At 50.7% G+C, this 22,055-nt stretch overlaps 1 protein-coding gene across 12 annotated transcripts in view; it reads left to right on the top strand.

Annotated features, from left to right (window-relative positions):
• UBAP2L (ubiquitin associated protein 2 like) overlaps positions 1 to 22,055 on the top strand; it is a 1,950,223-nt gene that overhangs the window by 557,048 nt on the left and 1,371,120 nt on the right. For all 12 annotated transcript variants that reach the window (XR_011304365.1, XR_011304368.1, XM_069651771.1 and 9 more), the window contains exon 8: positions 13,377 to 13,483. Coding sequence is in view for 10 of the 12 variants with exons in the window: in XM_069651771.1 (XP_069507872.1) it covers positions 13,377 to 13,483 (107 nt within the window). In the remaining 2 variants the exon portion in view is untranslated. The remainder of the gene's footprint in view (positions 1 to 13,376; positions 13,484 to 22,055) is intronic.

Genomic DNA, 22,055 nt, shown 5'->3' on the forward strand with positions numbered 1-22,055 from the left:
GTGACCGGACATATAGGCATCCACTGCTCGTCTGATCTCCCGTCGATGAAGATCTGTAGGGTCAGTGAGCGGTAGCCTGGTCTTAATTTTAATAGATGAGACCTTTCTAGACTGTAGGATTTAGTCTGGTACTTTCCGCTGAGCCACTCTCAAGCAGCTTCAACTAGCTCATCCAACGTGGCATAAGGAGAGATGTCCTTGGGTGCAACAGCCAGTTGAAGGGAAGCTCTCGCCTGGATTTGTAATAGGTATTTTTACGACACAGCACTAGACGCTATTACAGAGCTTTTAGTTGGTAGTTTAATAGCTTTTAAAATTTGTTTAGAGTTGTTTTTCTTCAAATCTCTTTGGTTTTTGGCAGCTTTAGTCTGAGCACACAAGATTTTTTTCTCGATCGATTAGCAAAAATTGTGTGTTTTTAGATTCTACTGGACTCACGTTTTGCGGAAGAGATTGTGCTTTAGCTTCACCCCGCGGTTTCAGACTTTTAGGAGGTGCTACCAGCAGGCACCGGAATTAGAGCCTATTTTTGCATGTTCAGTTACTGGAGATGCATCATTTACAATTGATGAGTTATCTACACATAATGTAGTTTGACATGCAACTGTAACACACGTTATACTCACAGGAGGTTCACCCCGGTCTTCTCTCGTCTTTCGGCACAGCCAACGCTCTGTGTCTTCCTGCCATGTAAGAATTTATCTATTTGGGCAGATTGCAATGTTAATTTATCATCAAATGATGCCTATAGTTTACTCATAGGCAGCATTGTTAAGTTCATCACATTCAGGGCTATTTCTATTAATTTGGAGGCCGAGTCCACATGAGGTGGCACTGTGAGGTTCAGTAACGGGGCAATCGCTCTCCGTGGTGTGGGCGCATAGGAGGCCACTGACTCAGGTGGATGTTTCATTTTCATCGAACAATATCGGGGAGCCTGAATTATTTTGGTCATGTGCCAAAAAGCGAGACACCGGAGTCTAGATCAAAGATGGCCACATCAGGCTGCACATTTTCGAAAGACACATCTTCTTTACCCTCTGCACCCTCTGCTGCAGTGGGTACATTTTCCAGTATGACTTTGTCAGTTAGGGAGGGATTTGGGGCTTAACCTTTGCCATCAATTTCCTCATTTTACAGTCAATACAGGAATATCTTCTGATACTCTCTGTGACCACGCCTTCAGACATATCAGGAATCTGTTTAGGTGATTTTAACCAAGGTAATCTGCGTCAAAATTTGTGGTAATGCACTAGTAGTTGACACACTTACTTTTTTTGCTCTCTGAGGCGTTGCTGCTGAACGTCCTTACAGATTTTTCGAATATCGTGTGACTGAGCTTGAATGGGTCCATGCTTTGCAACTTTGCAGGAGCGTTTATCTGTTGCCGTGGATGTAGAGTAGTTGAGAGGACGTTTATGTGAAGTAGGCGACTGATCTTTATTTTGGCACTTGTTCCAAAGAGTTTAATACGACAGGCATGCCGGTCTTCAGGTTAGGCGCTTTATAGTGTGACATTTTGGATAAAAATAAATTGGAATATAAACCTAACAAAACACAAGACTAGTATCTCTCTACCGCTCCACCGCAACGCCGCAGCCAAGAGTCCCAGAGTGATTAGTGGTCTCAAGTCACTGCAAGTCTTTGTATTGAAAATACAGCGAAATGAAAGTCGAGCAAAAATCCAGTAGCGTGCGAGTCAGAGGTACTTCCAGGTACTTTTCAAACCGGAGGATGTCGCTAAGGCACCCAAAGGTCCCACTGAGCTTACTGGAGGCCCTGTCCAGATGGTTCCAATACTACCAGCTCTCATCCAGTGCAACAATATGACTATAAGAATACCTCTCGGTGTACAGAATGAGGTGCCTGTGAGAGTCCTGTTGGGGAATGACTTAAAAGCTCTTTTAGTTGTATCAAGCACCCCCAAGCCTCCCACTAAAAGGAAGCAGGAGAAGACTAGGCAGGCCAGAGAGCTCACTTTAGATGACTCTCAATGGGTTGTTACAGAAGTGCCTAGAACACCCAGTCCCCAGGAAGAACAAACTTCACCAGCTGTGGCTAAGTGAGAGGACCAACCAGAGGATGGTGAAAAAAGAACTGGAAGAAGGACCCCCCCCCCAACCGTTGGAAATCTGGATCCTAAGGACAATCCTGAGCTGCAGACTTTGCTTGCAGAAGGTGACCCCTGTAGGGCAGACTTCAGCAGAGGTCAAATAGTGTCCTACTCTTGAAGGACTTTGCCAACAGGCAGCTTCCCAACTGGAAGGGCAAGAGCCAGGGAAGCACAGGTTGTACTGGGAGGATGGGCTCCTTTACAGTGAGCATATAGAGTCTAGCCCAGGGGACTACAGAAGACTTGTAGTGCCTCAGGAGGTGAGACCACAATTTCTACAGTTAGCCCGTGAGAGTCCTTTAGTTGGTCACTCAAGTTTTAAGAAGACCAAGGAAAGGATTTCTTTATTTCTACCGGCCTAATTCTGTAGAAGTTGTCACACTTGTCAGACTTCTGATAAAATTGGAACCAAGAACGTGGCACCCTTGGTGCCTATCCAAGTGGTGGGAGTTCCTTTTGAGAGGGTAGGGGTTGACATTGTTGGTCCCCTGGACCCTCCCACATCTTTAGGCAACCGATTTATATTGGTTGTGGTAGACCTTGCTACCAGGTGTCCTGAAGCTATACCTAGGAGTACTGTTACTGATCAGGCAGTGGCTAAGGCCCTCCTTAGTATTTTTACCATGGTAGGTTTTCCTAAGGAGGTCATCTCAGACAGGGGGACCAATTTTATGTCCCACTACATGCAAGCTATGGGGATAAACTGTGGAGTGACCTGCAAGTTCTCAACAGTCTACCATCCCCAAACTAATGGGTTGGTGGAGAGGTTTAATAGAACTATGAAGAAAATGGTCAGTGCTTTAGAAGAACCCCTAAAAGAAAGTGGGACCTTCTACTGCCATGCCTTCTCTTTGCGTATAGACAAGTCCCTCAAGAAGGGGTTGGCTTCAGCCCTTTTGAGCTTCTCTATGGTCATCAGGTTAGAGGTCCATTGGCCCTAATCAAGGAAGGGTTGGTGAGTGTTCCTTCCCACAAGTCAAGTGATTCATTTTCTATTGGTTAGGTCTCTGAAGGAGAATGACACACATGATGACAGAAGCTTCAGATAACTTGAAAGCAGGACCGGCTCTGGTCAAACAATGGCATGACCAGAAAGCCAATATGGTTGTTTACTCAAGACCAGCTTGTTCTAGTTATGGTACATACAAGGCAGAGGGTCTTACAGTACAAATGGATTGGACCCTTCAAGGTTGTCGGCAAACTTCAAACGGTCAACTATTTGATGGACTTGGGCAATCCCTAAGAGGCCCCCAGGGTCTTTCACACTAACCGTTGGAGGAGAGGATAGCAGCCATCTTGGGCAAGGTACAACGGATGTTGGTCCTGAAGATGGCGAAGGTGAGGTCCATAAAGTCTCTGCTCAGCATGTCATGCAAATACCTCATTCGGCTGGGCAGGCTACGGATTTGTCCCCAACAGTAGTTCATCAACACCCATTGGATACAAGTGTCAGGAAGCTTCAAAGACAAGATCACACAACAAGAGTTTCTGTCGAGCGATTTAGTGGCGGGGAGTTGGCGCACATCTGTCAGAGACCTCACGTCACCAGGAGACGGTCACGACGGACGCCTCCCTGGAAGGATGGGGAGCGTACACTTGCAGTCTTCATGCAAGAGGCCTGTGGCTACCGGAGGAGAAAACGTTGCACATCGTGTTGCAGCTGCGGGCAGTGTTTTGGGCCCTTAAGTCTTTCCTTCCGTCCCTCAAGGGCAAGGTGGTGCGGGTCTTCACGGACAATACCACTGCCATGTCTTGCATCCGGAAGCAGGAGCAGGGGGGCACGAGATCCCTGGCGCTTTCCAAGGAAGTGCAGGACCTGTGGCACTGGGTCGTCGCCCGGGGGTGGAGGGGGGCGTGGGTGTTCCTCATCCCGTTTCATCTGGCAGGAGTGAAGAACAGTCGCCGACTCGCTCAGCAGGGAGCTTCGTTAGGACCACATGGATCACCTGTTCCGCAGATGGGGCAATCCCCAGATTGATCTATTTGCGACAGTGACGCACACCAAGTGTCGGAGGTTCGCCAGAATGTTTCCCTAGCCCGGGAGCATGGGGGAGACGCATTCTCATTCACCTGGGACAGCCTGTTTCTGTATGTGTTCCCGCCGTTGCTTCTTCGACTAGTCCATCAACTCAGACGGTCCTGGTGCAGGATGATCCTTGTCGCACCAGCGTGGCCGAGGCAGATCTGGTACCCTGGTACCCGGACCTTCTCGATATGTCAGCATCCCTTCCAGTCAAGCTTCCGGTGGTCGCAGAACATCTAGCCAGAGAAGGAGGCACAAATCTGCACCACGACCCAGGATTGCTGAACCTGAAGGCCTGGCTCCTGCAGCGTTCGAGTTTGGCGGGGTACGACCACCCAACAGATTGCAAGGAGGTGCTTGCCAAGTCCAGGGCATCATCTACTTAAATGCTATGGACATAAATGGAAGAGGTTTGCCGTTTGATGCCGTGCACAGAAGATCGACCCTCTGCAGGTCACGGCTCCACAGGTGCTACCAAAGCAGGACTAGCCCATGCTTCCATCAAAGTTAATCTGGCGGCTATCTCCCGCTATAGCAGGTCTTCTGGACGGTTGTCGTTATGGTCACACCATCTGGTTAAGGAGTTGATCAAAGGACTGTTCTCTTCGTTCCCGCCAGTGAAGGCTCCAGCCCCGATGTGGGAACCCCATTGTGGTGCTGACTAGGCTCATGGGCCCTCCATTCGAACCTAGGCAGTTCTTGTGGAAGACTGTTCCTCGTGGCCATCACATCTGTAATACGAGTGGGTGAGATTCAAGCCCTGTCCTGTAAACCACCTTATTTGACATTTCACGACACAAGGGTATTGCTGCGGATGCACCCCTTCTCCAGCATGGGGTCTGGCATGGATTCACATGCTCTTGAACATTCCCCGTCGTCAGGCTGAGAATCCTCGCTAAAGAAAAAACCAGTATCAGTTTCATTTCTGATCTGTCTTTCGTAGTGGTAACCAATCACTGATCTCTGCGTCATACTGACTACAGCCAATGACTGCCCTCTACCTAAGCCCCGCCTCTGGCAGCCATCTTCAGATTTTTACCGCACGTTCAAGTGTTGGGATTCTCGTGCTATTGCTCTCGAGCGTTAGTGCTATTTTTTTCACGTTTTTTCTCAAAAACTTCGATTTTTCGGTCAAAAAGAGCCTCAAGCTCCACCCTTTCTTCATCCGATCAACGGGGACCCGTGTCGGATTCGTCTACGCCGCTCAAGGGTGAAGATTTCGTCGAGCCACGCTTTTGGAGGACTCCAGAAGTTTCTCAGGCCCATCTCGGACATGGCCCAGGAGAAGGGAAGCTCGACGCCTGGAAAGCTGTTCAGGGTCTGCCCTGGATGCCAGCTTCAGAATGTCTTTAAGGAGGACGAACACTCCTTTTGTCTTTACTGCCTACATGAGGACAAGACGCACGTGGAGAAGGACTGTGCGTTTTGCGGCAATATGTCGGAGCGGACCATGGACCGCCATCAACGTCTCGCCAACTGGCTGGAAGGGAAGAGCCCGTCAGGCGAGAAGAAGAAGAAATCCGAGCGATCTTCTAAGACCTTTGAGGACACCCCGGCGACGGGGGTCCAACACAAGGCCAAGCACCGCGAGTCCGCTGGCACCGGGAGCGCCGAACGGTCGGGCTCTATGGGCGCCAGGCAGGGCGCATCCTCCCCGGCACCATCAACCACGAGCCAACGCTCTGGTTCGGGTTAGAGGAAGGCCGAGCACCCTGCGAAGCTCCTGGAGAGGCCCCGGTCGAGCTCGAAAGCCCCATCGGAGGGAGAGCGAGGCAGTGTCCCTCCCCCCAAGGAGAAGGCGGTGAGTTCACCTAAGGTGGTGAAAGCCTTAATCCATCCGGCCAAGGCCTCTATCGAGACAGTCGCGGCGGCCCTGGCTCAGCCTGTGGAGGCTACACCAGTGGTGGCGACCTCGGGGCTCAGAGTCTCCCTGCCACCGCGGAGGGAGTCCTCTTTTATGCACATCGACAGGACCCCCGTGAAACCTCCGACGGAGAAGAAAAAGGGGGGGCAGGAAGTCGTCGTGGATTCGGTTAACCTCTGAGGAAGAGCTGATCGAGGTCTTAAGCCACGGCGTTGGCGTGGAAGACCACCAGCCCGTCGGGAGGGATCCCGACGTAGGAGACGACGATAACGTCGGGGGTGCCGACGGGGCCCCTGACCGCCCTTCGGACTCCCCTCAACCAGCGCCGCAAGACAACTCGGCGGCCATTTTGTTGGCTATACAGTCCTTATGCTCGGAGATAAGGACAAGACTGCTGTTACCACCAGCGGAGGAACCGCTCCCGACGGGGGACCCGGAGCCAGGCCCTTCTGGGAGCCCTCCCCCTAAGAGAAGAAGGATTCATCCTCCACCTCCTTTTCAGCCATCGTGCCCTGTTCAGCCCTCCTCCCCTTCCACGACTCGTGGGGATGATACGGGGACTGACACGGCTTTGACGGGTACGGACGACGATGTTTACGATGAGGATCTGCCGTCGTCACCTCCCACCCGGGCTTCCCCGCCCGACGAGATTGGATCGTTTCACTCCATGATCGCCAGGGCATCCGAGCTCTTCCAGCTCTGCCCGGAAGAGAAGGAGGAAGGTTTTCTTTATCAACGGCACAAGGCCAAGAGGAAGACGGTCCACTCGGTGCCTCTACTGGACGATATTTGGGATGAGGGCCTCGACCTCCTCAAGAACCCATTCACGACGCCGGTTAGAAGGAATCAGTACGAGAAGAAGTACTGGGTCCCGGACGCGGCCCCCTTGTGCCTCCCGGGCACAGCCGACCCCGGACTCCGTCGTCTCCGCGGTGGCCAGGAAGAAAGCGGGGGTGGGTGCGGCTCTACTTTGACTTCCCGTCCTGGTCGGCGAGGGAAAGAAATTGGATAAGATGGGACGCAGGGTCATCTCGTCTGCAGCGACGACGATTAAGGCAGCCAACGCCTTGGCTATCGTAGCCCGCTACGACAGGGAGCTGTGGTACAAACTGGCCCCCCTGCTGGTCTTCCTACCGGACGACAAGAGGGCGGATGCCCTAGAGATCTTGCAGGAAGGAGAGGTGGCGTCGGACCACGCCATTACGATTGCGACGGACATCGCTGACACTGGATTTCGCCAGTTGGGCAACGGCGTGTGCCTTAGGCGGCGTGGATAGCTCAAGGCTACTGACTTCCGTCAAGACGTGCAGACCAGAGTCTTGGACATGCCGTTGGATGGAAACAACCTGTTTGGGGAAAACAGTGGACGATTCCCTTCAAGGCATCAAAGCAGACACGGAGACGGCCCGGGCTCTTAGGGTTCTCCAGCAACGGCGGCCGCCCTTTCGGAGCGGCGGAGGCAAACAGGGTGCCTCCAAAGGTTCCAGCGGCGGATTTTCCACCTACCGTCAAGCGTCCCGTTCGTCGTCGCAGGAAGCTTACAGGGGACGAGGCAAGTCAGGCGGACCCCGCCGTCGTCGCCAAGGAGGTCAAGGCGGCAAAGCCTCGTCGAAGCAGGACTGAACCGGCCGTGGGGTCGGGCCCCCACCGAAGCACCCCAGTGGGAGGCCGGCTGGCGAGCTTCGTCAGCGTGTGGGAGTCCATCTCCAGCGACCGTTGGGTGCTGGACGCCCTAGCCCAGGGTCACTCGCTCGAGTTTCAAAAAAGGTGTCCGCGCGTCCCCCCTGTGGCCAGGAAAGAACATCACGTCCCTCAACTTCTCTTGGAGGTAAAGGCGATGCTCAGGAAGGGCGCCATCGAGCTCGTCCCAAAGAGGCTTTGGGGCTCCGAAGTTTACTCAAGATACTTCCTCGTGAAGAAGAAGACGGGGGGATGGCGTCCCATCCTGGACCTACGACGACTGAACAAATTCATCAAGGCACAGAAGTTCCGGATGGTCACCCTCCAACTTGTCCTGGGTCAGCTGGAGGAGGGCGATTTCCTGTCGTCGTTGGATTTGGAGGATGCCTAATTCCATATTCCCATCCTAAAGGGACACCGAAAGTTTCTCAGGTTCGTGGTCCAAGGGCGTCACTATCAGTTCAGAGCCCTTCCCTTCAGACTAAGGTCGGCACCCAGGGTGTTCACCAAGTGCCTCGCACCGGTGGCGGCGCAGCTGCGCCGAGAGGGGATCCACGTCTACCCCTACCTGGATGACTGGCTCATCCGAGTCAAGACGAGGGATCTCGCCGTGGAGCATACGGCAAGGACCGTCCAACTTCTCACGGACCTGGGATTCTCCATAAACTACGCCAAGTCCCACCTGGTGCCCGCGCAAGACGCACTGTTTCTGGGAGTGAAGCTCGACAGTGTTGCTTCTGGCCTCTCCGTCGGAGGAAAGGACGAGGGCCATTCTGGGCAAGGTGCAGCGGATGCTGGTTGCAGACGCGGCCAGAGTGAGGTCCATGAAGTCCCTCCTCGGAATGATGTCTTCTTGCATTTACCTCATCCCCCTGTGCAGGCTCCGGATGCGCCCGTTGCAGGAGTTCCTGGACGCGCGCTTGATCCAGACGACGGGCAGCTTCGAGGAGAGGATCACACTCGACGAGAGTTTCTGACGAGCGATCCGGTGGTGGGGCACCCGTGCATTTCTGACGGCGGGCATGGACTTCCAGACCCCCGGCCACCAGGATACAGTGACCACGGATGCCTCCCTGGAAGGGTGGGGAGCGCACACCGAAAATCTGCACGCGAGAGGCCTTTGGCTCCCGACGGAGAAGTCCCTCCATATCAACGTCCTGGAGCTCCGTGCAGTGTTTTGGGCCCTCAGGTCCTTCCGTCCCTCAAGGGCAAGGTGGTGAGGATCTTCACCAACAACACCACCACCATGTTCTACATCAGGAAACCGGCGGAACCAGGTCCCCAGCCCTGTCCAGGGAGGCGCAGGATCTGTGGCATTGGGCCGTCACCCAAAGGATGTTTCTGGTGCCGTTTCATCTGGCAGGGATAAAAAACACCATCGCCGACTCACTCAGCAGGGAGCTGCGCTCGTGCCACGAGTGGGAACTACGACAGGATCAAGTGGACCGACTCTTCCGACGGTGGGGCACACCCCAGATCGATCTGTTCGCGACGGCGACGAACTCCAAGTGCCGGAGGTTCGCCAGCAGGTTTCCCCAGCCGAGGAGCATGGGCGATGCTTTCTCGTTCCCCTGGGAGGGCTTGTTTCTATACGCGTTCCCTCCATTGCCATTGCTGATCCGGCTCATCAACCAGCTCAAGAGGTCACGGTGCAGGATGATCCTCGTCGCACCTGCGTGGCCGAGGCAGATATGGTTCCCGGACCTTCTGGACTTGTCAGCGTCCCCGTCAATCAAGCTGCCAGTGGGCGCGGATCTGCTCTCCAGGGAAGGAGGCGCCATCCTCCATCACGACCCGAATTCGCTGAACTTGCAGGCCTGGCTCCTGCAGCGTTAGAGTTTGGAGGATACGACATACCGGCCGACTGCAGAGAGGTTCTTGCAAAGGCCAGGGCGTCCTCAACTCTTAAATGCTACGGACACAAATGGAAGAGGTTCTCTGTCTGGTGCCACGCACAGAAGATTAACCCTCTGTGGATTAAGGCTCCCCAAGTACTGCCGAACCTACTGACGCTGGCCAAAGCTGGACTGGCGCACGCAACCATCAAGATTCATCTTGCTGCGATCTCACGATACACCAGAACGGGGCGGACGTTTTTGTGGTCTCATCGTCTGGTGAAAGAGTTCATGAAGGGACTGTTCAGATCGTTCCCGCCGGTGAAGGCTCCGGCCCCGCCGTGGGAGCTCAACGTGGTGCTGACCAAGCTCATGGGACCTCCGTTCGAGCCTCTGCACTCGGCTCCGTTGAAGTTCTTGTTGTGGAAAACAGCGTTTCTTGTGGCCATCACCTCTGCACGACGAGTGGGAGAGATCCAGGCCCTTTCCTGCAAGGCCCCGTACTTGACTTTTCACGACACGAGGGTAGTGCTCAGGACGCACCCCTCCTTCATGCCCAAGGTGCCGTCGGACTTCCACCTCAACGAACCCTTGGTGTTGCCTGTTTTCTTCCCGTCGCCTTCGTCGCCGGCTGAAAGGACTTTCCACTCGCTGGATGTGGCTAGAGCGCTGAAGTTCTACGTGGACCGCACGAAGGGTTTTCGGAAGACGTCACAACTCTTTGTGAACTTTGGACCTGTCAATCAGGGGAAGGCTCTCTCGAAGGCTTCCATTTCTAGATGGTTCTCCGGCTGTATCATGTACTGTCATCGGTTGGCAAACCGACCCCTGCCTGGCCGTCCGAGAGCCCATTCCACCAGAGCGATCGCAGCTACCACGGCGTTCCTATCTGGTGTGCCCTTGCTGGACATCTGCAGGGCTGCTACGTGGAGGTCGACGCACACCTTCACGAAATTCTACTGCGTCGATCGGGATTCCAGGGAGGAGCTCAGGGTCGGCCAAGCAGTGCTGCGCAACCTCTTTGCCTAAGTTGAGCCTGGTGAGGAGGTAAGATTTGCTTAATGTTGAGTTTGATGTGATGCTTAATGTTGTGCCTTTGCCACCTCACGTGGTTGTACATGTGTGTACTGCTATGTATTCTTTATTCATGAGCATGTGAATCCATGCAAGACCCCATGCTGGAGAAGGAAGAAGTTACTTACCTGTAACTGTTGTTCTCCAGCATGGGTCTGGCATGGATTCACATGCGAACCCTCCCGCCTACCCCTCTGCGGCTCTTCACTTGGTCATACTGCCACTTCACGTGCTACCAAATCTGAAGATGGCTGCCAGAGGCGGGGCTTAGGTAGAGGATAGTCATTGGCTGTGGTCAGTATGACGCAGAGATCAGTGATTGGTTACTACTACGAAAGACAGATCAGAAACAAAACTGATACTGGTTTTTTCTTTACCGAGGATTCCCAGCCTGACGACGGGGAATATTCATGAGCATGTGAATCCATGCCAGACCCATGCTGGAGAACAACAGTTACAGGTAAGTAACTTGTTCCTCCTTCATGCCCAAGGTGATGTCGGACTTTCTAAAATGAGCCCTTTGTTTTGCCTGCATTTTTTCCAACTCCTTTACTGCCCGCCGAGAGGACTTTGCACTCGCTGGATGTGGCAAGTTCTACGTGGACCGCACAAAGAATTTCTGGAAGATGTCACAACTTTTCGTGAACTTTGGCTCTGTGAACCAAGGTAAGGCACTCTCCAAGGCTTCCATTTCCAAGTGGCTCTCCGGCTGCATTACCCATTGTCAATGGTTGGCAAACCGACCGTTGCCTGGCAGTCTGAGAGCTCATTCAACCATGTGTGTACTGCAATGTATTCTTTATTCATGAGCATGTGAATCCATGCCAGACCCCATGCTGGAGAAGGAACAAGTTACTTACCTTTAACTGTTCTCCAGCATGGATCTGGCATGGATTCACATGCAAACCCTCTCGCCTACCCTTCTGCGGCTCTTCTCTTGGTCCTACTGCCACTATACATGCTACCAAATCTGAGGATGGCTGCTAGAGGAGGGGCTTAGGTAGAGGGCAGTCATTGGCTGGGGGCAGTATGACCCAGAGCTCAGTGATTGGTTGTTATGAGAAAGACAGTTCAGAAATGAAACAGATTTTTTTCTTTACCAAGGATTCCCAGCCTGACTGGGAATATTCATGAACAGCTACAGGTAAGTAAATTGTTCCTTCCAGTTCACGCCAGAGGAGAAGGACGGCTTCTTATACCAGCGCCGTGAGGCAAAGAGGAAGACCATTCTTTCAGTCCTGCACTTGATGACATTTAGGATGAAGGGCTGGCACTCAAGATGAACCCTTCTACAGCCCCAGTGAAGAGGGGCTGCCTACAAAAGTAGTAGTGTGCTGGACTATGTGCCTAAGTGCTTCCCGGCCCAACCGTTGCCAGACTCTGTGGTTTCTGCAGTGGTCAAGAAGTAGTAGTCAGGCTCTACATCTTCTGCAGCGTCCACCCCTCCTTACGAGCGGAAGAAATTGGATGCGATGGGAAGGCGAGTTACCTACTCTGCACCAACGACCATCAAGGCCGCCCTCGCTATCGTAGTGCGCTACGACCAGGACCTGTGGTTCAAGCTCGCACCTCTGCTGGACTTCCTTCCCGACGATAAGAGGTCAGAAGAGTTGGAGATTCTACAAGAGGGCAAGGTGGCGCCGGACCACGCCATCACAGTGGCCATGGTCATCGTGGACTGTGCTTTCCGCCAGATGGGCAATGGCATTTGCCTTTGCCGCCGTGGCTGACTCAAGGCCTCCAACTTTAAACAGGAGGTCCAGACAAGGGTTTTGGACATGCCCTTTGACTGAGACAATCTCTTTGGGAAGGCTGTGGATGAGTCCCTACAAGCCATCAAGGCGGACACAGTGACTGCGCGTGCCCTGGGCACACTACAGCAGCGATTGCCGTCCTTTCGGTCCTCCAGGAGTCAAGTCTCTCCATTCTTCGAATGCCAGACCCATGCTGGAGAACAGTTACAGGTTGTAACTGTCCCCAGCAGACCCACCAAGTCATCTGGGAAAATGAGTCGGGGCTAAGTAAACGGCGCATCTGTTCCCCCTACTGTCCTCCATAGGAAAACCTTTGGGAATAAGTCCTGTTTTTTCTCAACCTTCCATTAACTGCCTTTCGGTCATCGAACCTGGGTAATAAGTAACTCCTGAAAAACAAGACTATTTACCTTTTATTCCCTCACAAAAAGAAGTACATTATAAATTCCCTGCCAAAGTCTTTCTGGTGAGAAGCATTGTGGCTCCTTTGACCTTTGGGCATAAGGCCCCATTCTTCTTGGAGATTGGACTTCTAAAGTTAGGGAAATCACTTGTGAGTTAGTCCCACCATATTCTGCATTATACCTTGTGTGGTGGTGAAAGTCATTTGAATGCATTTATGAACCTATCTTGACTGTATTTATATTTAATATTGATTATTTTGCACTGTCATCTGTTTCATTTTTCAGTGTATAGAAGTCCTAGAAAGAATAACTGTATTGTTATAAGTCTAAATTGAATTGTATATTCTATTATGTGGACTCAATGAGGGCCCCTAACCCCACTCATTCTCTCCTTAAACTAGCCCTGTCTGCTCTCCACGTATACCTTGAATGGGTTTCACTGTAATTTGTGTGGCCTCCTAAAATCTGTCCACCAGGTCTAATTCTAGAAATCGATCTTAACAGCCTGTCTGTATTGTGCATTGCTATATCAATTTTCTGCTCAGTTCACTCCTTTTAATGGGTAGTGCTTAGTTTTCTGGTGGAATGAAATGAGTGCTGGAAAAGTGACACAATCCTTTTGGTTTCAGAATTTTTAACCCAGCTGATTATGCAGAGCCATCTATCATGGATGAAAATTATGGCTGCAACAGCAACTGGAATAACATTGGGAGCATGGAACCAGACGACGGGACAAGTAAGTCTGTGTGCTTCCCTTCATTCGAAATGTTTATTTTTCATCAACCGTTTGAAGAGGTGTCAGTTGGTTGCTGATGGTTGTGGCATCTCCTGCATGCTTCTAACCTGAGAACTTCCGTTTGCTGAATCAGGGGAAATGGTCTGCTTGCTTTGTACACAGGCTCATCACTGTAACTTAATTGCAGTCGCTGCATGTTGGGTTTTCCTACAAGTTGTGAAGACTAATCTGGGATGTTTGTGCCTGGTTTCCACCAAGATAGTCGGACCCTTACATTGGTAGCTACTGTTGGGGAATTTTTACCAAAGTACTGCCTGTGGCAGAATTTAGGAAAGCCCACCTTGGGTGAACGGGGTAACACTACTTAGGTTTTGCCTGAACTACACAAAGGTTTGGTAGCAATGGACTAGCTGCCAGGCTTAGATTGATTCAAGAAAACACATACACTGTAAAGGTATATATAAAAAATTTGCATTTATTTATATATACTGTTATTCTTCTAGGTTCAGGAAAGTAGAAAGACATATATTCATAGTAAGAGCACTATGTAAACCATAGGCATTCATAGTTAAGTATGTTCGGAATAGCTTTTAGAGTAACAAATTACATCATAAAACCCCCTGACACATATATGCAAACTGTACCAAACTTGTGAAAATGTGTATCATTTTGTATCCAACCAGTCTTATGAGTCCAACCCTATCTGGTATGAGTCTCACATTAAGAGGGGTCACTGGGCCACCAGTGACCAGGGTTTAGTCAGGAAAAGCAAAGTACAGTGTCAAGAGTGGTAGGGTCCCACTGGATTCCCTACAGTTGCAGGCAAGTAACAGTTGTTAGAGGTTACTCGGGGAGGTTAGAATGAGTGCACCAAGCACCAATGTCCCAGGGCAGGTGGATTTCCTGCTAGAGCACAAAGGGTTGTCTTCCCCTGCCCCCATCCAAGTCTATGGAGAATTGGAGGGGGTGCAAGATGCAAGCTATCTGCAGCCCCCCAAGATCTCTGGATCAGTCAAGCAGTCTCCAGGTCATTTTACCAGGAGATGGACAGTACTTTCAAGTGAAGAAGCAGTGGCTGCTGGACGGTTCTAGCCATGAGGCGATGGCAGTCTCGGTTACGGGTTTCTCTGTCTTGGCGGTGGATGTGGCGACCGTTCTTGTGCAGACACCCAGCAAAGGATCTTCACGGCTCTGGCTTATTGGTGCCTTTTTCACGCTCTGTGGCGCACTGGTTTTTGTGCTGGTCCACTCTTCTCCCCTCTTCTCCAATTCTTCGTCCTTGCCTCTGATGAGGGTTCCTTCTGGAGCTGGCTCGAGTTGCTGCAGGCTTTCGAAGGGTGCCCAGAGTTTCAGGCAAAACTGCGCTTCCAGAGATGATGCAAAGCGATGCAGCACAGGTTCGTGGGTATTGGTGAATTGCAGGATGTGGCGGTTGCAGCTCTACTAGGGATGGTACAAATTGTAGCTTGTCTGGACACTGGTTAGGCCCACCAGTCTAATGGAGTAAGTTGTCTACTTGAGGTCTTCCCTGTCGGTTTAAAGTTTAGGTTGGGCAGCAGCAGTTACTTGACAGGCTCTGGAGGTCGTTAAAGTTGCTGGCGGCATCCTCCTTCGTCCTCTTCAGATACTTCTGTATTTGGGGTGGACTGAATTTCAGCTCCGGGACCTCAGAATTTATCCAGGAGCACCAGAGCTTTGGTCTCCTACCCCACTTCCTGTGCTGCCAGTCATTCAGAGAAGTTTCACAGGCTTTTCTTGGGAAGCCCGCCGAAGACAAACGGACCAGAGAATCCTCCCTCACCCAGATTGGTAGAAGAACCACCCTGAAAAGTCAAGTCATCATGTTCAGGGCTGAGTAAAGTAAAACCACCTTTGTGGGTAAATCGTGTCCCTTATTTATTTTATTTATTGTTAGATAGTTAGGCGCTAATACAGCAAGTACAGTCTGTTTCAAAGTGTCCACAGGGCAACAGGGGACATGGGAATGAGAAACATTAAAAAGCATGAAATAAGACGAACCTACTATGCCTTGTGAGTATTCAGAACGTGTTAGTGCAGAAGCGAGGGGGCAGTGGGATTAGGTGCTTGCGTGCCTGTGCTTGTGGGTGAGCATCAAATGAAGTGCATAGTAAGGAAGTTCGAGTCTCCAGGACGGAGGGTCTGCCGAAGCAAGTACAGATGATAGATGGAAGCTGAGGGTCGGAAATTTGAGAGAGTTGTCATCTTTGTAACACTCAAAGTTGGGGGAGAAAGAGATGGAGTGGCATCTGAGTAAGGTAGATTGTAAAGGGCCAAGGGGAGAGGATAGCACCCTGGGGGACACCACATGTGGAGAAGGAAGTAGGACAGCAGAAGATGCCCATGATGACTTGGGAAGAGCTGTGTAAAGACTGGAGGGGGGTTTCTGTACTCCTGCCCTCTATAATATGTCAGAGTAGAAGCACAGAGCACCCCAGGCAATGTTCTCTGTGTGGTAGAATGGACGAGCAACCAAGGCTTAAGCTCTCAGGAGGTTCTTAAGTACAGTGTAGTCCCCAAGCCCCCCACAAAGGAATGTACACACACTGTTATGTGCTAACAGTTTTTAATCTAAATGTTCAATATATATACACTTAATAACACACTTTGTGCTTTGGAAAATCCAATATGGCAAATGTATACTATGTCTGTGGTACTACACTTCACTCTTGGCTCCTTTAAAACGCACTCACTGCTGACAGTTCTAATGGCATACAAATCAAACAGTAATGTGTATCAGCATAAGACATAGGAAGGAAGGTAAGTTAGGTTAAACAAAGGCAGAATACTTTCTCCCACTACCAACACACAGTTCTGTGTGAGGATCCCCCCATCTGGGCAACCTGTAAATAGTGTATCAACAAGCCCAGTCCATTGTTTCAATAGTCTTGTTTCCTGCTGAAATGTTTCTCTACCCCAATGTGTCTGAGTTTAGCAGAGTTTCTTCAAACGTTCGTTGACTGATCCATCGAAGGTGGACTCCCTTTAAAGCAGGAGCCACTGGGCGGTGACATTTCTCGAAGAAAATGTGTACACCTTCGCCGAGACAGACCTTTGTGGTGCACATCCTGTGAAGACGAGGCGTGCGATACACCTCAATGTAGAGTTTGTTGCCGTAAAGCAGACTAGATTAAGAACGTAGTCCCGGCAGCGGGCGTAGGGTGTTCGCATCGACGATCGGGACTTGACAATGGTTGGCTTTCGGATCTTTGTTGGCCTGTGTGGACTTCGGGTGGCAGGAAACCCACTGGCGAATTCGCATCGGTTCGTTGATGACCTAGACTTTCTCTGGCGGGACAAAGCGGTCGACAGTGATAGTAAGGGATCTCTTTGTTTCAATGTACTTAGGCAAAAGGTGGAGCGTTGCGGCTGCGGTCGTCTAACAGCACGGTGTCAAGCTGTCCATGCTTCTGGGTAACACGACTCGCCTGGCTTCCTGCAGTTAAGGAAAACCTCTGAACACCAATTGTTGGCAATGGACTTCGATGGCCTCGATATCAGGGTGCTTCACTTCGAAATTCCTTGGTGGACCCTGTCTCGGCTCGACAGTCTTTCCGGACTGGCTTCCAGGGTGCCTCGATGATTAGCTTTCTGCACAAAGTTCCCTTGTAGCTCGGGAAGAGGTCTCCTAACCAGATCCTCTCTTGGATCAGTCCTTGACGGACACGACAGCTTTTGGATTTTATCGACGGAGAGCAGCAGCAAACCACTTTCTTCCAGCTGAGCTTCAAGGATAAGCGGCTTCAAGTCAATCATTCAGAAGGGCATTCGTGCCGGCAGGCTGCCAATCAGGCTCGCAGTGCATTCAGGCCATTCACTGCCCTCCAGACACCCATAACGAGGAATGTGGATTGGGGCAAGTACCCAGCATTTCAGCACACCATACTGCATTGATGTCAGTTTCAGGCAGGGCTGTCTCATTATTTGTGTCAAACACGCAGATACCAGACACCCATAACATGAAGTGCATATTTGTCACACGCTCCAATCACACAGGTCCCACCCCACGGGTGTATCCACAACACAGTCACTGTGAAGGCTCTAGCCAGTCTTGCCTGGACTTCCCCACAATGCCATATATGGTTCTTCCACTCAACAGCCAGTCAGGGGAAGGGACAGAGTTAGGGCTTCCCAGGACTTTGTGAAAGCAAGGTAGTGGAAACCAATAGGCCACACGGGCCATCTTGGCTCCTATCAAGAATCCACTGATTACTATGGCAGGGCCTGGGTATCCCAAAATGGAGGATACTCTGAGAACCTGTCAAATTCGCCATGGAGCTGCCACCAGCCCATATCCTGCTCTGTGGGCCACAAACAGGTGCTCAAAAACATACACTAGGGGTACAGGGTTGTACCCTCCACCCATGGGTGACATAAGGGTATCCCAAGGGGGTCTGTTCACCACAACCAAAAAGAGGAAGAGCTGCACTGCCAGGGTTCACACATGGACTACTGTGCAGAAAACACAGAACACACATGGAGTACAGGACACATGGAGGCCCTGTCCCTCCAAAGCATTGCCAGCATCGCAAGCAGTGAGTTAGGAAAGAGGTCAGCCAGTCCAGTGCTCGTTCCGAGTTAGCAAGGGAGTCGTGGAGCCTATGTATGAAGATGGAGTGGTTGACCATGTCCAAGGCAGAGGAGACCTCAAGTAGGATGAGGACAGCTAGGGAGTTGGAATCCAGGCATGCAACCAATTCTTCACAGGTGTTTAGGAGAGCAGTTTCCGTGCCTCTGAATGCTCGGCATCCACATTGATGGTTGTGTAGACCACCAAGTTCAGTGCGATTTTTAAGTTGTGGCAAGGCCAACTTCTCCAGAAGTTTCCCCAGGAAGGGGGTGATGGAAATCGGGCAGTAGTCTGCTGGGCATGTAGGGTCTGCTGATGGTTTTTAAATGGGGGGACACACATGGGAGTGCTTGAGGGAGGAGGGGGGGGGCTCAGTTCCAGTCCAGTGGCAAAAGAGTGGTTGCAGAGATCAGCAAGTGCAGGGGCAAGAGAGCCAATATTGTCCTTAATGGTTCTGGATGAGCAAGGGAAAACCTGCTTGGAAGATGCCTTCATGGAGCAGACAACTCTGGTGACTTTCAGGTGCGACGAGGGTGAAGGAGAGAAGGGAAGGAGGGGGATGAGTGGCCAAGGGAGGCAAGTGGGTATGGGATGTAACGCAACCCAGCCATAGCTACAGGGTAATAGGGGGTCATATCCCTGGCCGGCAGACTTCCATGTGTGTTGAATGTCCCCAAGCCCAGTGTTGGTTTGTTAGGCCCAGAACATTCCCCCGTCCTTTCCTGGGGGGAGAAGCTGTAACGCAGGCCAGCCAGAGCTCCATGAAAGTTGGGGGAAATGTCCCTGGCCTTGGGCTGAATTAAGAGCCTGCAAGTAATGAAGACTAAGTCATAAAGGTAAAACCACTGCCACCAGCCATTCAAGTAAAACTACCAATTGTAACAACATGGTACCAAGTAAGTGAGAAAGGGGATACATTCTATCCCCAAAGCATGCCACATAAGGTGGGGTATGATGGCTCACTATGTAAAATGTAAAGGGGGATGAAAATCCCTCTTTACTACTTCGGAACTGTAGTTCACCCAAGTAAATGAAACAGAACAGGGGAGCCCGTAGGGGCAACCCAGCCTGAGCACAAAGGTTGTAGCAAACTATAGCTTTAACCATACACTTTGGAGGGACATAAAAAGGTCACCCATAAAACGAGAAAAGACTAGGCGAGAGGGGACAGATTCCCAATCGCCTAGGGACAAGGTAAAATAGTTACCTAGTCAAAGCAAAAGGTTCTGGGGTTTACACAGGTCAGGACGTTTGATAATTGATATGAAAATCTTACATAGCACTTAGCTTTTCTCCTATTTTTAAAATGTTTTATAATGTAAGTGTTGTGCTTGTTTCAAGACAATTTAGACATCAAAGTATGATTGTGTATATGTCTATATGCTTGTACTCTTTAGTCTTTATCAAAATGCAAGTGCTGCTAAATAAAATATTTTTGTACTTGCCTTAAAGGACAATCTATTGCTTGCCATTCTCTTGTGTTGAACTGTTCTTAACTGCTCATCCTATTAGCCAAGAAAGTGAAGTTCAGACCTTTCGAATGGATTGTGTCCTCCCACGTATTCCTCATCTTTTGATATTCGATATTCAGCTTCAGCTGATTCGGAAAGTTTTTTCGGCAGAGGGTGCTGTGCGTCGATGGTGTTGACTCGATGTCCCTCGAAGGCCTCTGTCTTGAGGATGTAATCGAAGGCATATATAGCACATGCAGCCCCTTTTGGCTTCAATTCTGTTTTTCTTCGAAGGCTATTGCTTGGAGAAATACGGTGCGCTGCTTCTCTTTGTGACAACTTCATTACTTCGAGAATGTATTCTTCGTCGACACAGACAAACCCCTAAGACCTGGTTCAAAGTGTTGATTGTGGGTCGAAATGTCATTGACTGATCCACATCGTATATGTTTGTGGTGCCTCTGAGTAGAGACTATGTAACAACTCGGACTGCTCCAAGTGCCAGTCGATGACAGGAAAGGCCTTGAAGGATCGAAAGGGGAAATTGACGGTAGGTTGATAACCTAAGTCATTTACCCCGACCAAAAAAACCTTCCGACGAGTCGAGAGGTGACTCTGCTCGGGGGAAAAGGGTTAAAAGGTTGATCGATGAGTGGCTCCCACCACTCATCTAAGTCCAAAAGGAGGCACCGTAGGTCGCCTTCTTCAACTTAGTAGGACACTTCCCCTGAGAGGGTACCTTGCCCCACTAAAAAATCCACTCCAGCGAGTGGGCGGCTTTCAGAGCAGAGATGCTAAAGATTGAAAAACAAAAGCCTCCAAGCCATGCTCCCACCGCTCCTTTTGAAATACGCCGGGAAGGAAAAAAGCTTTACCTAAATCCTGTGCACCCTCGAGCCCGGAACGAAGGCCTGATCCTCATCGGGAGCCGTGGAGGCCTTGATCCGATGACGTGTGATCGAAGGATCCGTCGAGCCAAAAGCTAAAGTCTAGGTTGTCAACACCTTCGCCGCTGATGTCGCCTTTGTTGCCAGACAAACCCTCAACATAGACTTCAACGCCAAAAGCATCTACGCCAGCTGCACCATCATTGCCAGCTGCGCAATCAACGCGAGCGCCCCATTAAATGTTACGGCGCAAGTGAAAAAAATCAACGGTTTCTCCAGCGTCGGATGCATTTTTCATTTAAACCTTTAATTTAAAACTTTGATACCTGACGAGATCTATTATGTGCCTTTACCAAGAAAGGACTATTTTAAGTCCCTTAAATCTATATACAAGGATAATGAGCCCTCAGCTAATGAGGCACAATTTGGTCTCCTATATGGCACTCCAAATGTACTGGAGAGTTTTATCTCAGAAAAGTCGAGTTTGAGAGACCTTTATGACAACCTGCAGACGGTCAGTGGGGTAGACACTTGACCCGAGTTGGAATTTGGGAGGCCAGAGACTGGAGAACATGCTGATGCATCATACAGACAGCTCATGCATAAGGCAGTGGACTACATGGCCTGGAGTAGGCCTCCATCGCCATTCGGGCAGGATGATCTGACAGACATCCTGGATAAGGGTCCTCTGTCAGATCCTCTATCAGCTTTTCACATTGCTCTGCAAAAAAGGGTGGCGTTGAATTGAGAAACACCAGAAACCAAGCCTGCTGTGAAAAAAACATAACCATGAGGTACCGCCCTTCCAGTAGTGACCCGGACTACCTGTCAAAACACCACACTCCAGAGAGCCTAGTGGTTCAGGCAGCTACTGCAACTTCTAAGCAGGCGGCTTACACTACCATCCCTCCAGATGGGGACGATAAGAGTAGATGGCTGTGCAAGGAAGGCATTTTCTGCAGGGAGTATGGCACTCAAATCAGCCAACTCCACTTGTGCCCTTGCAAAATTTAAATTCACTCTATGGGACTTTTTTTCCATGGCGGCAGAGCACATTCCCGAAGGGGATGAGAGAGACTGGTTCTTAGCCATAATTGGAGACTGCAGAGAACCCATGTGAGTCTCTTCAGTCAGGTCTGGATTCTGCTGGCCGCATCAGCAGAGCCATGGCTACTAGCACCGTTGTGTGCAGATTTGCGTGGTTGAAGTTGGGTTTTGCACCACATGTGCAATCCAGACTCCTCAACATGCCCTTTGATGGGTCTCGTCTTTTTGGCAACAAGGCTGACGAGAGCCTTGAGAAGTTGCAGACTTCAAAGGTGGCAGCCAAATCTTTAGGTTCCACTATTAGGCAACCTCAGTTTTTTCAACTTGAGCAGTCTTGGGGGGGGGGTTAGATCTTTGCGCTACTACTCCTCAGTTGGAAGGGCGAGAGGAATAGCTGGTCAAAAAGGCCAAAGAAGATTCACTCGTGGTGGACGAGGGAGAGGTGCGAAGCCAGCGCAAGCAGGGGCTTCTTTACCATCTGCCACTGCATCAGCTGCCTCCAAACCTCTGAGGTCTTAAGTCACAGTTCACCAGTGGGGTGCAGACTATCTCAGCATCTAAAAGAATGGGGAGACACTACTTGGGATGCTTGGGCATTG

The sequence above is a fragment of the Ambystoma mexicanum genome, chromosome 1p (assembly GCF_040938575.1).
Source record: "Ambystoma mexicanum isolate Mex_15411 chromosome 1p, UKY_AmexF1_1, whole genome shotgun sequence".
NCBI lineage: Eukaryota > Metazoa > Chordata > Amphibia > Caudata > Ambystomatidae > Ambystoma > Ambystoma mexicanum.